Here is a 22,111-nt window from a genome sequence, read left to right on the forward strand (position 1 = left end):
AGGGCACCAAACCTTGTTGTATCTTTCCATAGTACAAAACGGAGAGGCAAAAGGTGTTACTCTCTCATTGTCAGACATTCCTCACCTGAACCAGGTGCCATAGTGGAGACTAGTCTGGTGGGGAGTGCCACTGACTCCAAATTCAAGCTAATTAAAAAATATGGTAGTATTTCCTGAGTGGAGCAGATTTAAGCTGGTGGCTGGGCAGTCATTTGCTTGTTTCCTATTTATTTCTAGATCCCAGTCAAGGACCTGATCTTTCAAGTGCTCGTGGGGCTGAAAGTGAGGGCATGTCTATTCCCCACCACTAAGAAGGGCACAAAGACCCCTGCTGTAACGTAGCAGCATCCCCCTGCAGAAAGACAGGATTAATTAAACTCAGTTCAGATCTGTTCTAATCTGGTTCTGCTGTTTTCAAACCCAAACTCACGCTGCACCATGGTTCTGCTTTCATCCAGCCAGCCATGCCAAAGTTACCTTGGAATTACTTCTTGACCCATAGATAGAGCCTGTTGCCATATCAGAGAAGACTGAACCTGCCTGGACCAAATCCGGGTAAGTGCTGCCAGTGCTCACTCCCTTTCTACAGATCTTTTGGATGAAAACCAATCTCAAATTACCATTGGATGTATCCTTGTGCCTACCTTTCCCACGGGATACCCTGCAAACAAAGCCTCATCAATGCCGCAAGGGACAATACGCTGGGGCAATTCAGCCACTCACATCTCTACTTCTCACCTGAGACTTGCCAGAATGAAATCCAGTGGCACTGTGACCTGGCAGTTCTTTTAAACTGAGATCAAGACTTGGAAAAAATGAACATCTCCAGCAGATCATTCACTGACTGAAAGACACGGACAGCCCACTGCATAACAGACACGAAACAACTCAGTTAAGCCATTGGGAAATCCCAATTTAACAGGAAAAAAGACCAAAAGGTTATTTAAACTTTCAATATCGAATTCATTTCACTATAGAAAGCTCTGTGAAATAACCTTAACAAGTATCCCTGGGTTCCTTCAAGTGAAACATCTCGCCAGCAGTAGCTAAAATTTTCCCAGTTGAAAACTCTCAGTTGGCAGCGTGTAAGTAAGGAGCGCTGGCTGTTGAAACATACTGTAATTGCCTTTAATATCATCACAGCCAGGGCTTCAGTGGGGAGGAACCCCTTGAGGAGAAGAAAAGACCCAAGACATAAGATGTGCTACTTTCACCTAAGCATTTCCCTTTAGCCAAAAATGGCTGACATTGAGGGTGCCTTAGCTCAAGAGATTGAAAGAATTACAGTTTTTAGAGGCATCTGTAACTGTCAGCAGAGCAGGAGCCTTCTATTTATGGCATAATCAAATGAAAAATTTTTAGAGAGCAAAGATCCCATTTCAATGATGTTGCTAAAGTTTCCTTGTACTTGAACCTTCACCCTTGAAGAGCTCTTCCCTTCTGGGGCAAAAAGTCAAGGAAAATCACCTACAGCTAGAAGAGCCTGGAGGAGAGTTATCCACCAACTAGTGAGCTTCCTACAACAGCATGGGAATACTGCATCAGCCATGTGAAACTTCAACACAAAGAGAAGCATGCTGTTCCCTGAAGGTTACTTGTGCAGAAATGAAGGTGCTTCTGATAGTCCTATCAGAGCTTCTTGCAGGCAAAACCAGCACGTTGCCTACCTGACAAACACCCAGCGAGGATGAAGTGCTCTGCCCGTCCCCAGAGGGACCATTAGATGTTTTTTCTAACTTCAGAAGATGTGAATGGGGAACTTGGCAAGTGGTGATTGCAGAGCTTTGTATTTATTTCTGAAGGGTATCAGCAAGAGAAAGAGATGGCACAAAAGAGTTAACTAGTGGGGGTATGGGGATGGGATAAACAGATGGTGTGGTGAAGAGCCATTTCCTTTCCATTTCCATGCTGACTGCATTAAATCAATCCCTGGGCTTTCATGGCAATAAGCTAAGGCTCTGCTGGGGAGGATTTTAGTGATTTGGCTATATCCTAGTTGTGGCTATCATTTTATTGTGTCCCAGCATTTAGTCTGTTATTGGGGAAAAGGTCCTTCCATTTTTTCATGTGATTCTTAGTGATCTTCCCTAATAGCTATATCAGCTATCACCTCTTTTCCAGATGTGGATCTCCACAAAGCTCATCAGTGCTGTTTTATGTTCCTAACCATGTATCAAGGCACTGACACAGGATGTTCCTTAGGGGCCGAGCCTGCTGTTTTTGCAGCCTTAGCTTATCTCATTGCTGCAGACCCAAACAAATTAGTTTGTAATCCTCAGTATTGTATACTTTGGCAAATCTGGCTTTCATAATTATCAGAAATGACCTCCTCATGTACAATTGGAGTCAGTTCGGTTGATTTGTCCCCTCTCCCTGGCTGAGGCTAGTAAGAAAACCCTGTACCTGCACAAATAACAGCTCTTTTCAATCGATAACATTGATGATTCTGTATTTCCCCATTTGTGACTACGCTGCACCCTGTTTATACACTGTTTGTATCCTTTCTACCACTCCCTGTGCACACACAATTAACAAAACACCAGCTGCTACCGGATAAACGCTGCTGCAAGGATGCAGAGAGACACCGGACAGAAGCAGTACAGATCTCTACATCTGGCTCTGTTACCTTTTCATCTCAGATGCTGCATTTGCTTCCAGTGGTCCTTTTGACCTCTGAGATTTTGGCTAAAGCATCCTCTCTGTTTTTTCTCTGGTTTGATTTTTTTTTCGGGTGTCTGAAAAATCCAGCTAACCCTAAGCCTCCCACACGAGACACCAGTTTGTCAGTCACCTTCTCCCAGGAAGGCCTTGCCCAGGCACTTCTAGGAGGTTGGCTCAAATAAGCACAAATAAGCACAAATACAGGCTGGGCAGCGAATGGATTGAGAGCAGCCCTGAGGAGAAGGACTTTGGGGGTGGTGGCTGATGAGAAGCTCAACATGAGCAGGCAATGTGCACTTGCAGCCTAAAAAGCCAACCGCATCCGGGGCTGCATCAAATGAAGCACAGCCAGCAGGTCGAGGGAGGTGATTCTCCCCCTCTACTTTGCTTTCATGAGACCCCACCTGGAGTACTGCATCCAGCCCTGGGGCCCCCAACATGGGAAGGACACAGACCTGTTGGAGCGAGTCCAGAAGAGGGCCACGAAGATGATCAGAGGGCTGTAGCACCTCTCCTATGAAGACAGGCTGTGAGAGTTGGGCTTGTTCATCCTGGAGAAGAGAAGGCTTCAGGGAGACCTTATAGCGGCCTTCCAGTACCTAAAGGGGGCCTACAGGAAAGATGGGGAGGGACTCTTTATCTAGTGATAGGATGAGGTGTAATGGTTTCAAACTGAAAGAAGGTAGATATTAGGAAGAAATTCTTTACTGTGAGGGTGGTGAGACAGTGGAACAGGTTGCCCAGAGAACTTGTGGATGACGCATCACTGGAAGTGTTCAAGGCCAGGTTGGATGGGGCTTTGAGCAGTCTGGTCTAGTGGGTGGTGTCCCTGCCCATGGCAGGGGGGTTGGAACAAGACAATCTTCAAGGTCCCTTCCAACCCAACCCATCCTATGATTCTATGACTCTTCTCAGTGGGGTCTGGCACCCATGTTAGATGCTAGAGGATGCCTACAGATGTGCAACTGTGCCAGATGTTCCACCCATGCGGCAGGGCTGATCCTTGCACCCAGAGCATCTGCCACAAGAAGGCTAGCACAGTTAAAGGCAGCTGTTGGGGATTTTGCAAGGTCAATCTCTGTCCCAGCAAAGTCATTATCTATCCTATTAGCAGCTATCTGACACATTGGACTGAATTTGAGTACAACTGATCTGGGAGGAAGCTCTTCACAGGACATATTATTGATGGACCATAGGGCAAACAGTGCCTTGGTTCAAGCTTTCTGACAAATATTTTAAGTTATGGCTGATGGTTCATGCAGATCTATCAGGCATCTGTTTGGTATATTAACGCATGTCTGCGTTGAGCTTATAAATTAGTATTCATGTACTTTTGCAGAACATCTTGAGGTTATTGGCTAAGTCCTTTAAGAAATGAAAACAGGTACAATTAATAACACATGAAAAACATGCATGATTCAGTTCATCCATTTACATTTCTGCTGTAGCATTCTTTGCCAGGAGGGCTAATACGGCCTGGGAGAAGGATGGGGGTCATTCATAATTGAGCTGCTCTGAACTACCAACAACTGTTCCATTTAAAAATGGATTCGCCTTAGACACATGAGAGAGATGGAAATTCATTACAATGGCAGGCAGTCAAGCAAGGCAGAATCGGTGAAAAAAGTGAGGCTAGACACAGAAATTAAGTGCTGAGATGCCAAGAGATGCTCTGGTCAGGAACACGAAGAAGGAAAACTGTGTTTCTGTGCACTAAGGGGCAATGGAATGGAAATGGAAATGCAATGGAAATGGAAAAGCAAAGCTAATCTTAATGAAAATGCTGCATTTTAGTCGACCGGTTGAGAAATCCTGCTTAGAAATGGCTTTCTTTGCTGCTGTCATCTGCTGGCTACTTAAGGTCGCCATTTTCACATTTTTAAGGGAGTGCAAAGTGGTTTGGGCCCTCAGAAGAAGCCAAAGCTGGTTCGTGTGGTAACAAGAGTGCTGTCCGTAATCAAAAAACAGAGGACAACGGACTGTTTCCAAAAGGGATATGTACTCTCACAGCACGGAGAGGTAAATCCCCCTGCTCTGGAGATACAGTGACTGATGGAAATACTTAGGTAGGAAGCACTATACAAAATCTTTTTGGCAGCTGAGACAGTTTTGTGCAGTACTAATAAAATAATTTTAAAATCACCTAAAAGTCTGAGGGGAGGCACCAAAGTTCAAAAGATCACTGACAGCTTAGTTAATGGAGTTAAGAGAATTAGAGACTTTTATAATTGCTTGCACTATGTTCCTTTTTTTAACAGTAACTTACATCTGAAAACTATATTATGTTTTTTGTTATCTTTAGGAAGGGAAATAAATTAAGACTAAGGGCTGTAAAAACTGAGAAGCAAAAATATGAGGAAAAAACCATGGATTAATAACATACATTCCTTCCTAAACACGTGGAAGATTTTTGCCTTTTGGCAAGTTGCTCAGAAGTGCAATAACAGGGGAGTCAGCTTAGTTCTGGTGCTTCCCAGAATCCCCCTGTCCCTCCTGACAGCTATGCCCACCTCTGGCATATATGTAAATCAGCTACTCAAAAAATTGCTCTTCCAGACTTCCTTTGCATAGGACCTAAGCTGAGGCAGCTTGCTAATCACAGCAACCGGCTGACAATTAAAAAAGACACAGTTAATCAGCCATCACTAAGTTGGAAGTGACAGGCTGGGTTTTATTTTTAACTAAAACTAGTAGGATTCACGCAAACTTCCCCACAAAGTTTCTCTTGCACTTTGTGTACAATTTAATACTTTCCTACACGCCCTGTTTCTTTGATGCAGAAGGCAGCCCAAAAATAGCATTCAAAGTAAGGTAAATCTAGGATTTGCATGGCTGCAATGATTATCACATGCTGAAACGGCACATTTGGGTATTACTGCATCTGTAAAGCGTGTGCTACAGAACAATAGATGGATGGAGTTATACCTCTACAGAAAATACTTTATGCAGGGAGTTTTATTTCGCATTTTACAGGCTTATAGTATGTAACTGGTGAGGATCCTTTTTGTGCAAGCCAAGGCAAAAACCTGTTCAGAGAGGGGGAGGCAAGAATACAATCAGCGCTCTCTCCAATCCAAAACAGGCATGAAATTGTTACCAATCATTTCTAGACTGGACAAAATGGATCCCATTTTGGGCAGAGGCAGAAAACTCCCACTTGGGTGAATGCTAAAGCTCCGTCCTGTCCTTGTGAAGCCTATGGGAATCCATTTATATGATCCTAATGAACAGGCAGAAGTTCTCTTTCTGGTGGTTTTGGGTGCATCGCAACTGGCATTCCCAGTCTTGCAGAAGTAAGGTTTGGGGAGCGAGAAGTCTGGTGTAGAAACTCATTTTTATACCTGCAAGTCACGCTGTGCTTTGTTACTAAAATGTCTGGCGTTCGGCTCCAGGAAGCAACAGTGCAAGCAACCAGAGCGCTTGGAATTAATCATTTCAGCTTTGTAACACTTCCCCTTTTTTTACCAGTTACAGTATTGGAAAAGTTGTTGATGTACATGGTAATTAGGCTCAGCAGCCCGTGCAAGAAGAAATCCATTGATCTGGGCTAACTGTTTGGAGGGGTGTGAGATAACAGAACAGACCTCTTTCCCCACTTTCTGCGCAAATCCTACCTGCTCGGATGCCGGTGGCCCCAGCATTAGGCACAGTTCTACACACGGAGGTGGCCCACAAGCAGGGAACCACTTGCAGCAGCGGCAGCTCCTGGGCACATTGATATTGTCACAAAATAAATTGGCTACTCTCAGCGGTAACACAAATGCATTAGTAATACTCCCATGGCTTATTAGGCACCAGAGGAATCACACAAAGCTATGGGGAGATCAGATTTGTTAGGACGCCTGCCCAAAAAGACAGCCGGCCTGGCAAAGTAACAGCCCAGGAGGGAAGCTCGGGGACAGGGACAGTGATCCACTCGGGTCTGCTGCTGCCTGAGCTGACGGTGCCCGTGTTCATCACATTGAAACACGGGGTGGGGGGGGGCTGATGATAAAAACCTTCTTAACTGGCAATCAAAAATGAAACGGCAATGTTGCGTCCCATTGCACCATGCACTTTCCCTCCCCTTCCCTAGCAGCTGGAAGAAATTAAAAGCATCACTTTTAATCAATGAGGGGAGGTGAACACAAAATACTTATTTGTTAATATTTGCAAGATTAAAAATAGTAAACCTTTGATTTATTTTTTTATCATCATTCAAGTCCTGTGCCAGCAACACTGCCCTGAATCAGTATTAGCAGACAGCCTGCAGAAGGCTTTCTGAGTCAACTAAGGAGAGTCTCAAGTATGAGGGCTTTCTAAACAACAAAATGGTGTTAATTCACAAAAAGCACATAGCAAATCATCGTCAATCTGGGTCTCTGCTCTAACATAGCCAGTTTACACTTTTGGTTTCCTATGGGTGCTGCCCATCCCCGACACTTCCTGTTTAATGATCTTTCCACATACAAATAAATCACTCAGTTTCATTGCAAAAACCAACAGTAAAATAATGGCCTGACAAACAAGATCAAATGTCCTTTTGATTTAGTTTTAGGCAGAGAAGCTACACGTCCAGGAAAAAATAAGTCTACCTCTGTAATGCCAAAGGACTACCAAAATTGGGCTCAGGCCTTCTTTTAACAGAGTTGGTGGTGCTTTGCCTCTCGCACCTACAGAAGGATGGCCAGGACGCTGGGGAAGGTACTTAATTTAGAGATTATATTCAGAATAAAATAGGGTCCTGCTGGTACCCTATGGGATTAATGTGGCTCTGAAATACTGTTAAAGATGTGTCTCCACCTCCTTGAGGTGGAGAGGAGAGGAGAGGAGAGGAGAGGAGAGGAGAGGAGAGGAGAGGAGAGGAGAGGAGATGGAGAGGAGAGGAGAGGAGATGGAGAGGAGAGGAGATGGAGAGGAGAGGAGAGGAGATGGAGAGGAGATGGAGAGGAGTGGAGAGAGGAGAGAGGAGAGGGTATTTCCAGTTGGAAGGAACTTAGAGTGATCACCTAGTCCAACTGCCTGACCACTTCAGGGCTGACCAAAAGTTAAAGCATGTTATTAAGGGCATTGTCCAAATGCCTTTTAAACACTGACAGGCTTGGGGCATCAACCACCTCACTAGGAAGCCTGTTCCAGTGTTACACCACATTCTTTGTAAAGAAATGCTCCTCAATGTCCAGTCTAAACCTCCCGTGACGCAGCTTTGAACCATTCCTATGTGTCCTATCTCTGGATACCAGGGAGAAGAGATCAGCACTTCCCTCTCCACTTCCCCTCCTCATGAAGCCGTAGAGCGGTCACCCCTCAGCCTCCTTTTCTCCAAACTAGACAAGCCCAAAGTCCTCAGCTTGTCCCCATAGGACATTCCTTCCAGCCCTTTCACCAGCTTTGTTGCTCTCCTCTGGACCCATTCAAGAGATTTCACGTTTATCATCCACTTCTGCACCTGTCTGTGAACACAGTCACAGCCAAGGAAACACACTGTGCTTCTCAAAAGAGAGAAAACTTCTGTGCCTCCAGGGAGGGTTTCAGAGGTGCAATTGCTCCCATACCCCCAATTTCCCACAGTCCGTGTGACCTGAAGGGTGCCCAGAAGAGACCATCATAAGGGAGATGATGAAGTGGCAAAAAGGAGAAGGAAGGGAGTGAGGTACGCAGAAAAAAGCCAGGTTCGTAGCTATCAAAAAAAAAAGTGAGAAAGCAAACCCACCGACAGCTTTTACAGCAATTGCTCTGCTCGGACAGCTGTCCCATGCCGTCTGGCAGAGAGGCACAGAGGGGTGAAGTTAACGCTGCTGCAGCTTTCTCTTTGAATTTTTATGCTCCTCTTCTACCATGCAAAGTCATGTACGGTCCTCCAAGGACTAACGTCCTTGATTTGACTGCCTCAAACTCAAAAATCCCCATACGCCCAAAGAGAAGCAAAGACACAAGGAATTGTTCAGGGTAGCAGGAGATGGGAGGCAAGAGTTGCAGAAAAAAAATCTAGCCTCAGATCCATAATCCTCACTCAGAAGGAATCGTATGGGTCTCTTTGGTGGCAGAAGGTGTAGCATGGACTGTGCCGGGCTGTCTGTAACCACACAGATACAAATACACAAGGAATTGCTCTGTTCCTCACAAGGGCTGGGCCCAGACCCATTAGCAGTCTCTCCATAAATTCCCAGGCACGGACCAGCCAGGGACCACTGTCAAGTGGCAGTTTGGATGAGGCCACATTGTTTGAAATTTTGAAGTGGGCTCTTCTGTCCCGTGCACATCCAATATACAAGTCTAGACACCATCAGAGGTGGTGTTAGGTCTAAATCAGCGAAACAGTCCTTTAGGAAATATTGAAATGGAATATTAACATATCTGGAGATAGCTGTGAATGCAATGAAGCCAAACAATAAAAATTAATAAAAAATTTGTCTTAAGTGAAAAGTTCCTCAAGCATAACAGAGGCTGCAGAGGCTGCTAAGATGTCAACAAAATAAAACCATATTGATTTTTGAGGGTATAACTTATTTGCTCTGTAATCATGCTAAGCTGTCGCTACAGCTAAACTATAGCTACAGGACTTCATCTTCTGGGACAACACATTCATACAAAAAGACCAGGGAGGGACAGGAAAGGGCAGAAGCATCCTTAGACAAGGTAAAACAACCTTTCCCTTCTCACATGGAGATGAAGAAAGTTAAGTGGTGAAATTAAAGGCAAGGCTATTCTGCAAGCTCTACAGTGGTAGCACGAGGAGGTAAATTCCCCCCTTATGCCCAAACTGAGTGGGCCTTATTGCTTGACGAAAAAAAAGACAAAAAGACACACACACACCCACACACAAAAAAAAAAACCAAAACAGAATGAGGTGCATTAATTTTTGTTGGAGTTACACATGAGGAGACAGTAAGGAGGAAAAGTCGGACGCGAGACCTTTGGCTTAGACAGCTGAGAAAGGTGCCCTTTGCCATGGTCACAAGAGAGTTGTCTGTTACTGCAGCAGTTAAGCAACAGCTGTGAACACCCAAACACAATGTCATGGGCAGCAGATTTCGGAGCTGTGACTAATGTCACTCTGTATTTTGCCCTGGAGAAGAGAAGAGGGGCGTCACCATGCCCGGCTGGAGAATCCCTCTGTGTCCCCTTGCCTCAGCTAGGAGCAGCAAGCAGCAGGATGTATTAACCTGTAGATGCTTTGAGTCCTCAAAAAGATACAGGCAGGGAAAGGAAACATACCATACATGTTGCCATCAAGAAGTTGATCAAATTAATTTTCAATAGGCTTAAGCAAGCCAATGAATTACAAACAAAATCTGAGTTAAGTCATGCCAAAAGCCTGCTGGCCATATAAGCCCTAATAGAAATTGATCTGTTTGATCTGCCTTTCCAGAGGTTTGATCCTGCACTCCCTGGGACCCTTGCCACTGGCTCAAACCAGCAGAGGAATAAGCTGCACGTGCAAAAGAAAAGTATCAAGAGTGAGACATGGATGAGGACTGAGCACCAGCGTTGGGGTGGGCACATTCCCTACCACAGGACAGAAGCCCAGGATGCCAATGAAGCCCCTACTGATCTACATTAGTCACAGCAGCTCCCTAAGCAGCATGGTTTTTTTCCGTGGCTTCTCTTCAGTAATAATGATGGAAAACCTTGTTTTTCCCAGATAGGTTTTGCCATCATTGCTGTCCCACATGGAGAAAACTCCCAATAATAGAGTGAAAAAAGGTGAAAATGGATGACAGACCCGCCAGTGCAGATGGACCACTGGACAGAGGATGTGCTCAGCACATCCTGCTCCAGTTACGCCACAGCTTTCTGTTTGTCAGAGTTACCCAAGGATGATGCTCTGATCGCTTCCTATGTGAGCAAGTTGCTCCCCACAACTGATCAGGACTGAGCGTGAGCACCAGCTGGCAAAGCGCAAACAGCTCTGAATTAAGCTGCCATAATTGTGAATGGCTTTCAGAGCTCAAAACCTGTGAAAGTCCTCAGGTTCACCAGAACACGTGCAACCTTCAGGAGCAAGGGCCAATACACAGAGCTATGCTTTCTGCTTCTTACATTGCTTCTGCATCAGGACACTCACTAATATAGTATGCCATTTGGAGCGTCTTTAACATGAAAAAGGGGGATCCTGAACGAGCCTTGGTACAACCTTCACTTTTAGGAGACATGGACGCAGAATTAAAATTAAAATAAAGCTTTTCTAAACGCTATGTGACACACAAATGACGAGTGATTCACTCAAGAAACAAGATGCAATTCACTAATACCTCAAGCAAAATCAGAAAGCCTATTTAAAAAGAAATTATTCTAATCTGAAATAGAAAGAAAAACAGGACGTGTGTTAAGACAGTCTGATACCCTCACCTGCTAAAAGCCTCTGAGATTCACACTGTGCTGAAGGAATTAGATAACATCAATCGCTCACAGCATTGTCCCTGGCTTTAAGAGCATCACAGGGCTCTCCCTACTGTATTTCACTGCCTTAAAGGCACTCGTTTCTCCTCACATCTCCTTGGCTCAGTCTCCAGCACGCCCTCCAGGAGCAAATGCACCAGAGGTCCTATACGGACAATTGTCCTCTTCCCTGGCTGCTCCTGACTCAGTTCTTTGACACAGCTCATTTTGCTCATGGTAGAAAACAGCAGTATGTGACTGTGTACCTTAAAAGCTGTGGGGGAAATCTTTCCTTCACTGAAGCATGGGAGAATTTTGACTGTGATTTCAGGAGGGCCAAAATCTCAGTTTGATTTTTTTCTTCCACTTGCGTAGACTGTGTTGGTCTAGCAGTTAGCTGGAGGTGGTGCCTTAGCTGGTGCAAATAGAAGCAATGACGAGAAAAGGAAAAAAAAGCTCTAAAAACATTTCATCTCAACTCTTGTTTCCTGTGGGAATACATTTGGTAGCTTGATGTGGGCCTTCCTTCATGAATTTCAACAATCAATAGAACGTAGATATATTTATACAGGTTTGAGACCCCTAGAAAACTGTCTTGGCCCCCCTCCTCAGGCCAAGCTCCATGGCTTGACATGCAGAGATGCCCTCCTCCAGCTGTGTGAAATCTTGAAAGGCACTTAATGAATTAGACATTATCAATATTCTCTTCCACCATCACAAGGCAGTAATTAACTCTTTGAAGACTCATGCTAAACACCGCTTTATAACTTTCAGTCCTCAGAGGCAGCTATGTAATATCATTGTGATTTTAAAGAATATCTTTCCAGATTAATTATTTTTCCCTGTTTGGAAAAAAAGTTCAAAGTCCTGGTTCTGCCTTGGAGTGTGCCTTAGTGATGTTAGATGTGCCAGGAAGATTTCAGAGCATGAAACATGATACGCTGCAATACTTTGCAATTACGAATTAAAAGTCACCTCGCGCCGCTGGGCAGGAGAGATGACTGCAGGTTGAAAAGCTAGCAGGCACGCTCACTTTATGGGCTCATAAATGCAGCATGATGGCTAAGCTACCTAACACACAAAAAAGAAAACAAAAATCCAGAGTTGATAACAGCATGCTGAGCAGATGCCTTAAGTAGGTCATTCAACATGCCAGGCCTCTAAATGTTATTTGGGAGTGAGAAAACATTATTTTCCCACTTCAACATGACTTTGTCTTCCCTGTCATGTGGAACTAACCTTTTGTGCTCAATACTATTATTAATTTATTAGCCTTTTGAATGTCTAAATTGCTTTGCAGTCTATGGACTATATCTAAGTGCTTGCTGAGGGACAATGCAGCACAAACACGTGTGTTTGTGTGCATCTGCATACACGTATGCGTATTTCGAAGAGCAGACCGGATGGAAGAACAATTCTGTCTCTATATTTTTGACAGTGAGACGTCCGTTTTCTTGAGCGCAGAACTGCAAGGAGTGTATTTTTGTTATAATTAAATGTCAAACCTTCCGAGTGATGACTACGTAGAAAAAGTGCTAAGTATATTTCTATTGAAATCAATTAAAGGAGACAACGATTTTCTTTCTGTCTAGATTACATGACTCCAGCACAAACTGCTGCAGTACAGTGCTGCTCTGCCAGCCGTGTCTCATTGTCTGAACATCTGCTTTCTGTTCACCTGATGAAACTGTCCTGGATGGCACTGCTTTTCCTAAGAGATGAACTCACCGTCAAACACTTCTGCGCCCAACAGGGAATCATGCATACTTTCAGCAGATATGAGGTTTGAAACAATCCCCTGAATAACTTTATGTAACAGGACGTAGATTGTGTCCCTGGTGTTGAAAGTAGCATGATTTATTTTGTGCCTAGGAACAATACACAGAATTTCTGCAAAACAGGCTCCAGCTCAGCACATCCTACTGCAATACTAGAAGTAAGACCATTCCCAAAATAGTTCTTGAGTAAAACTGAAGGAGACATCATAGGTGGAGTTCATCTGATGTACCCTACGTATTTAAAAGTTAGCGATCAAGGACTCTCTCAGAAGTCAACAGAAAGGGTATGATTTTCCCATCCCAGACTGGGCACTGAAGAGGGGCCAGATGATTGCCTTCAGGAGGAACCATTCCTCAAGGGCTATAAAGGTGACTGGTGACTAGCTTGGATGTCATCACACAGCTTTTGATGAAATGAACTGCACCCTGCACGCACCACATTGACATGACTTTTCTTTGACTCTCCATCCACTCTCACATAATGCCCACGCATGCCCCCAGGCAACAGTTCCTTTTCTTCTGCAAGATCCAGGGTTCCTTTAGAAGTGCTGTTCATTCTTCCTTTGAGTCACTGCCCCTATGGCAAAGTCCACGTACCTGACGCTGAGCTATACAGATCTACTACTGAGCTCCACAAGTGTTTCCACCTGGGCGACTCCCTGCGGCAGGGCCCTGCAGGGCAACCAATTTTCCTTAAAAAGGGTGCGTGGGAGAGAAAAATATCCATGAAAACCCAGCCAGGAGGCTATTCCCCATATGCATCCCTGGACTACAGAGTTGAACTCCAGCACATTGCTCTGTCAGGAAAAAATCTGTACGTGGTTTTGCTGTACACATCCTGGTCATGACTAATGGGGGAAGGGGAGTCCAGGAAGCTAGCTGAAGTGGCAGATTCAGAGTTTTAAGAAGGAAAGAATATATTTTGTCACATTATATGTGGCATTATCATGTCATATGAAATCACCGTCAGCAATGCCTGAGCAGAATTGTCATCGCGGGACTGTAGCTGGTGGCACATTGCAGGTAGGCAAGATGGCAAAGAGGGGGATGCTGAAGTCAAGCCTTGGAGGACATCTTATCAAAAGAGAAGCGATAAGCTAGAAACCCCAAACCAGCTTTCAAGCCCTGAAGCCCTTCTTCAGGTCTGAAGCGGAGTTAACAAGCTTCGAGTCAGAGGTAAGTTGACAAGCTGGAACCAAACCTGATTATAATTCAGCTCTTTCAGGCTTCAGCACAGACAGAAGGAAACTGTAATACCATTGCATCTGCTTTTTGCCATGGGTATTCTGTGCCATACTCGGTATATTAAAGAGCACAAGGAATGCACTAAAAATTAACACCTTTGTAAGAAACATTTTTAAGATGCTCCAGTGGCTATAGAGAAACTAGACTCAGAAAAGTAAAATTCTAGTTGTGTTGAACTCCTGTTACTGTAGAGGCTGAAATTGCCTTGTGAAATACTGTGACAGCCTCTGTACATTATCAGGTGAGATGCCCCAGGTACAGCCGCAGATAAATGTGTTTCGGCAGCTAGAGGATCACAGTTAATGCTCAATAATCTATAAATCATTGTTATGAGATTTCTCTATGCAAATGAAATTTATATAACCCTCATCAATCTCAAAAAAAATATCATAAAGATTAAATTTTGCAGCCGCAATGCGAATTAAAGAATCCCTTAACCTGTTTTCAAGATACGTCCTTATAGCTAATTAATTTTTAGATAGAGTGTTCTTTGAAAAGACTAATGGATAGTGAGCGCTGCTGATTGATTATAAAACGAGCAGGAAGGTTTAAGAAGTGAGCTGTGAATGTAAAATTGCTACCAAGCTTTATTAACCTTGCCATATAAAAATTCTAAACTATGCAAGTGAGACAAGCATGTACTAATACAATACTTTCGCTGAGTACATTTTGTTTATTTAACATCAATAAATTTCTCTCAGTTGGTCTACGCCATGCAGATCCATCAGAGTATCCTCTGACCTATATCTCAGCACGTGAGAGACGAAACCTCACCTCTGAGGAATCCAGAATCAGTATTGTATCAGACTATAAAATATAACTTTATGCATTAGGCAATGGGGGAAAAAAAGCCAAAAACCAGAAACTGTGAAGAAAAGGAAAAGAAATGTAATTCATATGTCACCCTCCTAGGACTGCTTCTCAGAGCTGCAAATCTATGGGTAACTTTTATTGAGCCATCATTAACAAACAGCGACAACATTTATTGAAAGGCCAGTTAATCTGCAATGACCTGAAAACATCAAGAGTAAATTGGGGGCTGTTAAACACTGCAAACAGTTTGCAAGAGCATGCAATCTCTTGGTGAGAGCAAAGGGAAAACAAGAGCTGTTGCCTTACCCGTTTCCTCAGGTTGCAGGTGAGCGTGAGATTCCTCGAGAATGAGTTTGCAAAAGCAGTATAAAAGTCCAACACTTTAAGCAAGGCTTCTCGTTTAATAATATGTAAATCGCAGTATGTCAAAGCCCGTACATTGGCACATGCATGGGCCAGACTGGTTTCCTTCCAGAAGATATCACCAAACACATCACCTTTACCTGAAAAATAGCAGAAAAATTTGTCAAGAGATAATGCTTATGCAGTGTTCTTCAGCACACACATTATTGCTTCCCAAACTGTCTTATGCTTCCAATTATTCTAACGTAAGCTCTCAACTGAGAAAATTAAGGGTAAAAGTTTTAAAAGTATCCGAGGTACCTGAGTATCCTTAGCACGGCTCTGTGAAGTGTCACAAAGCATAAAGCCAGATTGTAAAGGTCTCCTTGTAGCTGAAGGTGCAGGTAATGGATTTTTCAAAGGCTCCTGAATATAATAAGCACTTAACTCATGTTCAGGTGATCGAGTATTTCTGGGGGTCTGTTCCTAAAGGAGTTAGGAGCCCCACTCTTACCAAAAGGCTATGACACCTAGGTTCCTACATCACCATGGCTTTGCAGTGTGGTGCATGAGCCACCAGGGCCCAAGGACCACATTTTAAAGGATGTTTAAACATTTTTAATTCAGTGTGAGTGGCAACACTCCTTTTGAAAAACCCACGAAAAACCTCCCTGAGAATTTTAACCTCTAAATAACCAGCTCTAAATCTTAAAGACACCCAGAAGTCTAGTTCTAAACCCAAACACATCCACTTAAGTTTGTATTTAAATGTTCGCTGAGTAAGAAAGGGTTTGACACCTTAGACACCTGCATGTATAAATAACCAGATGTGAAAATTACACCTGAAGGTTATTTCTACATTGGTAGAACATGTAGCAGAACAGCTGATGCTGAGGACCTGCACATTTTGAGGACTTAGGACTAGCTGTAGCCCAGTCGCACGGACGGAAGAGCTCCAAGAGGTGGCATGCTGGGTTTGTGTGGCAAGGTTTTGGTAGCGGGGGTGCTACAGGGGTGGCTTCTCTGAGAAGCTGCTAGAAGCTTCCCCTGTGTGTGATAGAGCCAATGCCAGCTGGCTCCAAGTTGGACCCGCTGCTGGCCAAGGCTGAGCCCATAAGCAACAGTGGTGGCACCTCTGTACTAACATATTTAAGAGGGGGTGAAAAAAACTGCAGGAAAGCAACCAGGAGAAAGAAATGAGAGAAAAAACTATGTAGAAATGAAGGTCAGTGAAGAAGGAGGGGGAGAGGAGTGGTCCAGGTGCTGGAGCAGAGATTGCCCTGCAGCCCATGGTGAAGACCATGATGAAGCAGGCTGTCCCTCTGCAGCTCATGGAGGTTAACAGTAGAGTAGATATCTACCCGCACCCCATGGAAGACCCCACACTGGAGGAGGTGGATGTGCCTCAAGGAGGCTGTGACCCCGTGGAGAGCCCGTGCTGGATCAGGCTCCTGGCAGGACCTGTGGACCCATGGGAGAACCACGCTGGAGCAGTTCGTGGGAAGGACTCACACTGGAGAAGTTCATGGAGGACTGTCTCCTGTGGGAGGGACCCCACGCTGCAGCTTGGGAAGAGTGTGAGGAGTCCTCCCCCTGAGGAGGAAGGAGCGGCAGAGACAATGTGAGATGAACTGACTGCAACTCCCATTCCCCATGCCCCTGCACCACTCAGGGGGAAGGAGGTAGAGAAATCGGGAGTACAGTTGAGCCGGGGACAAAGGGAGGAGTGGGGGGAAGATGTTTTAAGATTTAGTTCTTATTTCTTGTTACCCTATTCTGATTTGATTGGTAATAAATTAAATCAATTTTCCCCAAGTCGAGTCTGTTTTGCCTGTGACGATAAATGCTGAGTGATCTCCCTGTCTTTATCTCGAACCATGAGCCTTTCATTGTATTTTCTCTCGCCTGTCCAGTTGAGGAGGTGGAGCGATAGGCAGCTTTGGTGGGCACCTGCCATCTAGCCAGGGTCAACCCACCACAGGTGGAAGGGCATGAGATGTGCACCTCCATATCCCCCCGTTTCCTGTCCTCTGCAAGCAACCCACGCCCCCAGAGAGCCACCGTGCTAGATGCCGAAGGAGGACAGGATCGGGACATCAGATTCAAAATCACGCTCCTGATCCAAGCAAAACACCAGCATGGATGCATACTGGAGAGACGCTTTCCGGGTTGGACCCTATGGCTGCTCTACGAAGAACTAGCGGCAGCAGCAGAAAGCACCTTGAAACATCCAAAAGCTGCCTCTTGTTGCCAGGCTGCTTGCCAGCCAAGGGCTGGGCAAGGGCCGTGGCGTGCGGTTGGTGGCTGACACCTCAAATCCTGAAGCAGAAACCATGGTACAAAGGGCATTTTTGTTTCAGACCCCAGTGATATCCAAGCTCTTTATTTTAGCAGTTATTAAAAGGAAACTAAAATCAATCAGTCAGTGGTGGTATTGATTTCAGGTACCTCACACAGCCCCTTGGTGAAGGTTAGTGATTTTATAGTCTTGGGATAAAAAAAGGTAATACATTTTAATATCTCCTCTTTTAAGAACTTGTAGCATTTCACGCAACTCTATTTTGGGAACAGTTTATCCATTTGGGAATAATTTACCCAACTTTATTACTTTTTGGTGTGAGAGGCTCTATTTCTCTATTTCCAATTCTGCTTTAGGTATTGCATCCCGTAAAACATATCTAACATTTCTCATGTACAGTAAAATAAAGTGTGCAAGTCCTTACCTTCCTTTCCTTGTTTTTATTTTCTGACGAAAGTCTATATAGCAGAATCATCCCTTAGAAAGGTTCTAATTGCATTCTCATTGAACTGCTTTTAATTCTATATATTTTGATGTAATTAAAATTAACTACAATACATGATACAGCTGGTATAATTTATAAAACATGTTGCTTTAAAATGGTTTCCTTATCACAGAGCATTTCCTAGTAACATATCATTTATCTAATGCGCTGTTTTGAAATTACCCTTTGCAGTTAATTGTCCTTGTCTATACCCACAGTTCAGAACCTGGTTTACAGGCATACTCAGCGCAGTTACATAATTTATAGAAAATAGACCATTTCTGAAATGCATAAAATTGCTTAATGCATTTGCTCTCTGAGGTGGACACAGGATAGAATTGAGTCCCGCTTTCAGCGGCTGCAAAGCGCAGTTAAAAAGACAGACTTCCATAATGGAACTATTATGATTTTTCCACTGAAATGTGGGCAAAATGCTTGGTTTTTTTTCCAAATTTAAGGTAATACACTGTTAATTTAAGCCAAGAGGTGGAAAGGAGTGGATGCTCACTCTGAAACTCTGCACAATGCTGTGTTTCAGAATGTGTACCCAAACCACAGGTAAATGAAATCACCATTCATAAACTTGAGAAGATCTTCTCACTGTCTTCAGTTCAGTGAGGCAGGGAACCGCACTGGGGCCCTCAGAAAGGCTGGGACATGGTGAACTGAACCTATTCGCTCCTCCATGAGTCATCAGTCACCGGATTTGAATGGCAAACCTATGATCTCCTCTTACGTTGTGGTTTATTCTCTCCAGAAAGTATAAAATCTTGGAAGCGCTTAAGGATTCTTGAATTTGACATCTCCCCCACACACTTCTGAGTCTCATTTGCCTGTTATAAATGTGCTAAGGAAGGTACTGAATGAAAACAAAATCAGCCGGATTCTCCAAAACAACATGTCTTTCCTCATAAATACAGAGATTAATGTACTGTACTCCATCGCTATTAACTGTAGTTCACTGAGTAGAAAGCAGTAATTATTCATTCAAGTTTAATTTTACACGGTGCAACTAAATGAAAAAAAAAAAAACCTTTCAGAGTTGCAACAGAAAATGTAATTGGTTAGGTCTGAAACATCAGCTACTCCGAGGCATGGATATATGCTGTACGCTTGCACGACACATGCACGCCTCCAGAGAAAGCCCGGGGCTGGGATGGCAATACAGAGGCACTTGGGGCTGATGCAGCCTGTGGACTTTTCAAAGCCTCTCTCTAGAGATTTCTCGAGGCCCTAGCATGTTACCTCCCAAATCTGCACTGCCCTGAGCGCTGAGCAGTCTGAACACCTCTCCTGAACGGAGGCGAAGCACCAGGGAAGTCCTCCTGCCCCTGCTCTCACACTGCCCGAAGCAGCACTGAAAAAAGGAACACTGTAAAATTAGAGTGGGAACCCCTTGCACACTTTTTGTACTTGATATGAGGAAAAGGACGAGCCGAGTCAGAATTTGGGTATTGCAGGATTAAAGCTGGCAAGAACATGTGCGTAAGGATTTGGGGACTGAAAGAACCACGGAAACCAGGAGGACATGTTGCAGGGTGTCGGTGACAGGCACGATTTCTGCTGAAATAGCTACGCTGGTATCATTCTGAATATGGACAAAAATTTGCTGGTGTATTATGTAAGTATGCCCGTACATAAAATATACATATATATTCACACACTTTTGTATATGTATTTAGAGGCATCATGTAACTATATAATAGGTAACGATATTTTGATACGCTATTCTATCTTTTATAGTATCATAACTCTCCCATACACAAAGAGGGGATGGGTGGGGGCAGATGTTCTCTGCAGCCTTGCACCATGGACTGACTTACCAATTTGTGAGACAGCAGCTTTTATGCCTGGACCTTTCAAGCAGAAAGAATCTTCAGGGTCTTATGAAACTCCCCAGGAGCTTGCAAAGGGAATGAAAAAGTCCTTGGACTCAGAAAGGAGAGACACTTCTTAAACAGCATCTCAGAACCAATACACGTCTATGTAAAGGTGAAATTTATGCTTCTCCAGAGGGGGACAGAAACTGAGCTAAGAAATACCTAGATGACATGAGAACTTGATGGGGCCTTTGGGAGAAAGTTTGGGCAGGCAGTGAAAGAATAAATTCTTGGTGGAAAACTGCACTTAGAAAAACCACATAAAAGGAACCAAGACTACTTCTTAAGGTGATAAGGTGTTTTTCTGTGCTGTGCAGTCTCAGCTAATAGGCCAGGTACCCTTCCTCTCACTTAAAAACATCTCCAAATTCCCATCAGTCACACTACCAAGAGCCAGACATGATGAATAATGTAGGCTTTCTACCACTGTATGCTCAAATCTTCTGTTGCTTATGAAAAGTAGAGGCTGATCTTGTTGCTGAATCAGTAAAACTGTATCATGTACAGAAAACATTCATCTAACTAGCTCAGGTACCAATAGCCATGACGTGATGGCAGCATGCACAGATGTGGAGGTCAGTGACCAAATATCAAGCCCCTGCAGCCATAATTACATATACTGGTATGTATATTCATACAAATACATCTGCCTGTGTCTATACATCTGCAGTGAAAGCTCTCGCTGCAGGACAGATGTATCTCAAACTGATGCAGAAATCCAATGAGCAAGGAGGGAATCAGCTCCTGTTACCCAGAGCAGCACAGCTCTGAGATGGTGCAGTGAGTAGGTAAGCTCCGCAGCTCCTTGCCATGGGACATTGCATAGGTTTACAAAATGATAGGATGCATTCATGGAATAAAATCCGTCTGTGGCTACTAAACACAAAAGATTTCCCTCTGGGTGAGGAAGACCTTAAAACACAATTTAACAGAAGGTTGGAGAATACTCGGGGGAGGTATCACTGTTTGCTTACCTAATCTTCCTACTTTCTCCTGCACATCCGCTGTTGGCCATTTTTGGAGACAGACCACTGGGCTGGCTGAATTTCTGGACTTAGATAATACAGCTGTCTATGCCTGAAGAGGGGATCTGGAGAAGATAAGGGTGATATAGTGGTGCAAATTCATCAGCTGTCTCCTGCCAGCTGGGACATTATTGCTTCCTGATGTGCAGAGACGGCTACTAGACTGTGAGAGAGGGCTCCTTGCCTCTGTGAATGTTTTAGCCACAATCTCAACCTTTCCTACAGCATCCAGAAGGGCCAGAACTCCCTTGAAAATCAGATCAGAGCTGAGCACTGACCAGTCAGAAATCCAGCTCTGTAGGACTACACATTAACATGTGAAAGGGCATAACGATGAGAAAACACAGCATTTCTACCACTTGAAAGATTGTCAAAATAGCCTGCAAATAAACAATAACAAGAGACTATGCCAAAGATCCAAGTCCATGAAGGCAAAGGCACTTTGCATTAGTTAACACAGTGCAACCTTCCCCATCTGCATCTAGAACACAAAAGAAATTGTACCTTTCTTCCAGCATTCACGACGGCCACAAGAAGAGCTAAAGGTCTATATAGATATTACCCTGTTAGTGAAGGACTTATGGTCCACATCTTTCTCACTTTGAATGCAAGTCTCCTAGTACTTCATATTTTTCTAGAAGCCCCAGCTCCTGGACATAGGACATCTCCGTTTTGATTTTATACAGAAATAAGTTTCTGTTCTTCCTGACTGCGGAAATAAACTTGAAGGCATGACCATTCCCACCGTCTTCAAAACTCATAAGGCAAATCAGATTGTCTCAAACTGTTAGTTTGATTTAAAAGAAATATATTACATGATTTTAAAATAATTTTCCTTTTCTTGTGCTGCCAAGACTTTTGAGCTCCTGGGTTTGGCAGTGAAGCGTGCAGGTCTGATTCAACAGTGAAAGGAATCTTTCTGACATTGGAGGCTGCAGATCACATCTATAACACACCAGCTGGCACTAAATTAAGATTGATCCTTCTTATTATAGTTAACTGTCATGCAGATAGAGACAAAAATATTTCAAATTTACAAAATAATGTGAAAAATTTAATGTTCCCTTCAACTCTGTCAGTAAGAGCTAATAACATTTTTGAACAAGCATCAGTGGGACTAAATCTTACATGGTACCACATATGCCAACCTAGACCTGCAAGATACGACTTATTCCAAGGAACGTGTTTAAGAAGAACTGCACGATGCAGAGCAGCACATCACA

General features: G+C 43.9%; 1 protein-coding gene across 2 annotated transcripts in view; it reads right to left on the reverse strand.

The window, feature by feature from the left end:
- The window catches only part of KCNH5 (potassium voltage-gated channel subfamily H member 5), a 176,372-nt gene that overhangs the window by 26,864 nt on the left and 127,397 nt on the right, over positions 1-22,111 (reverse strand). For both annotated transcript variants that reach the window (XM_074583717.1, XM_074583718.1), the window contains one exon: positions 15,165-15,361. In XM_074583717.1, the coding sequence (XP_074439818.1) occupies positions 15,165-15,361 (197 nt within the window). The remainder of the gene's footprint in view (positions 1-15,164; positions 15,362-22,111) is intronic.

This window comes from Larus michahellis, chromosome 4 (genome assembly GCF_964199755.1).
Source record: "Larus michahellis chromosome 4, bLarMic1.1, whole genome shotgun sequence".
In the NCBI taxonomy this organism is placed as follows: Eukaryota; Metazoa; Chordata; class Aves; order Charadriiformes; family Laridae; genus Larus; species Larus michahellis.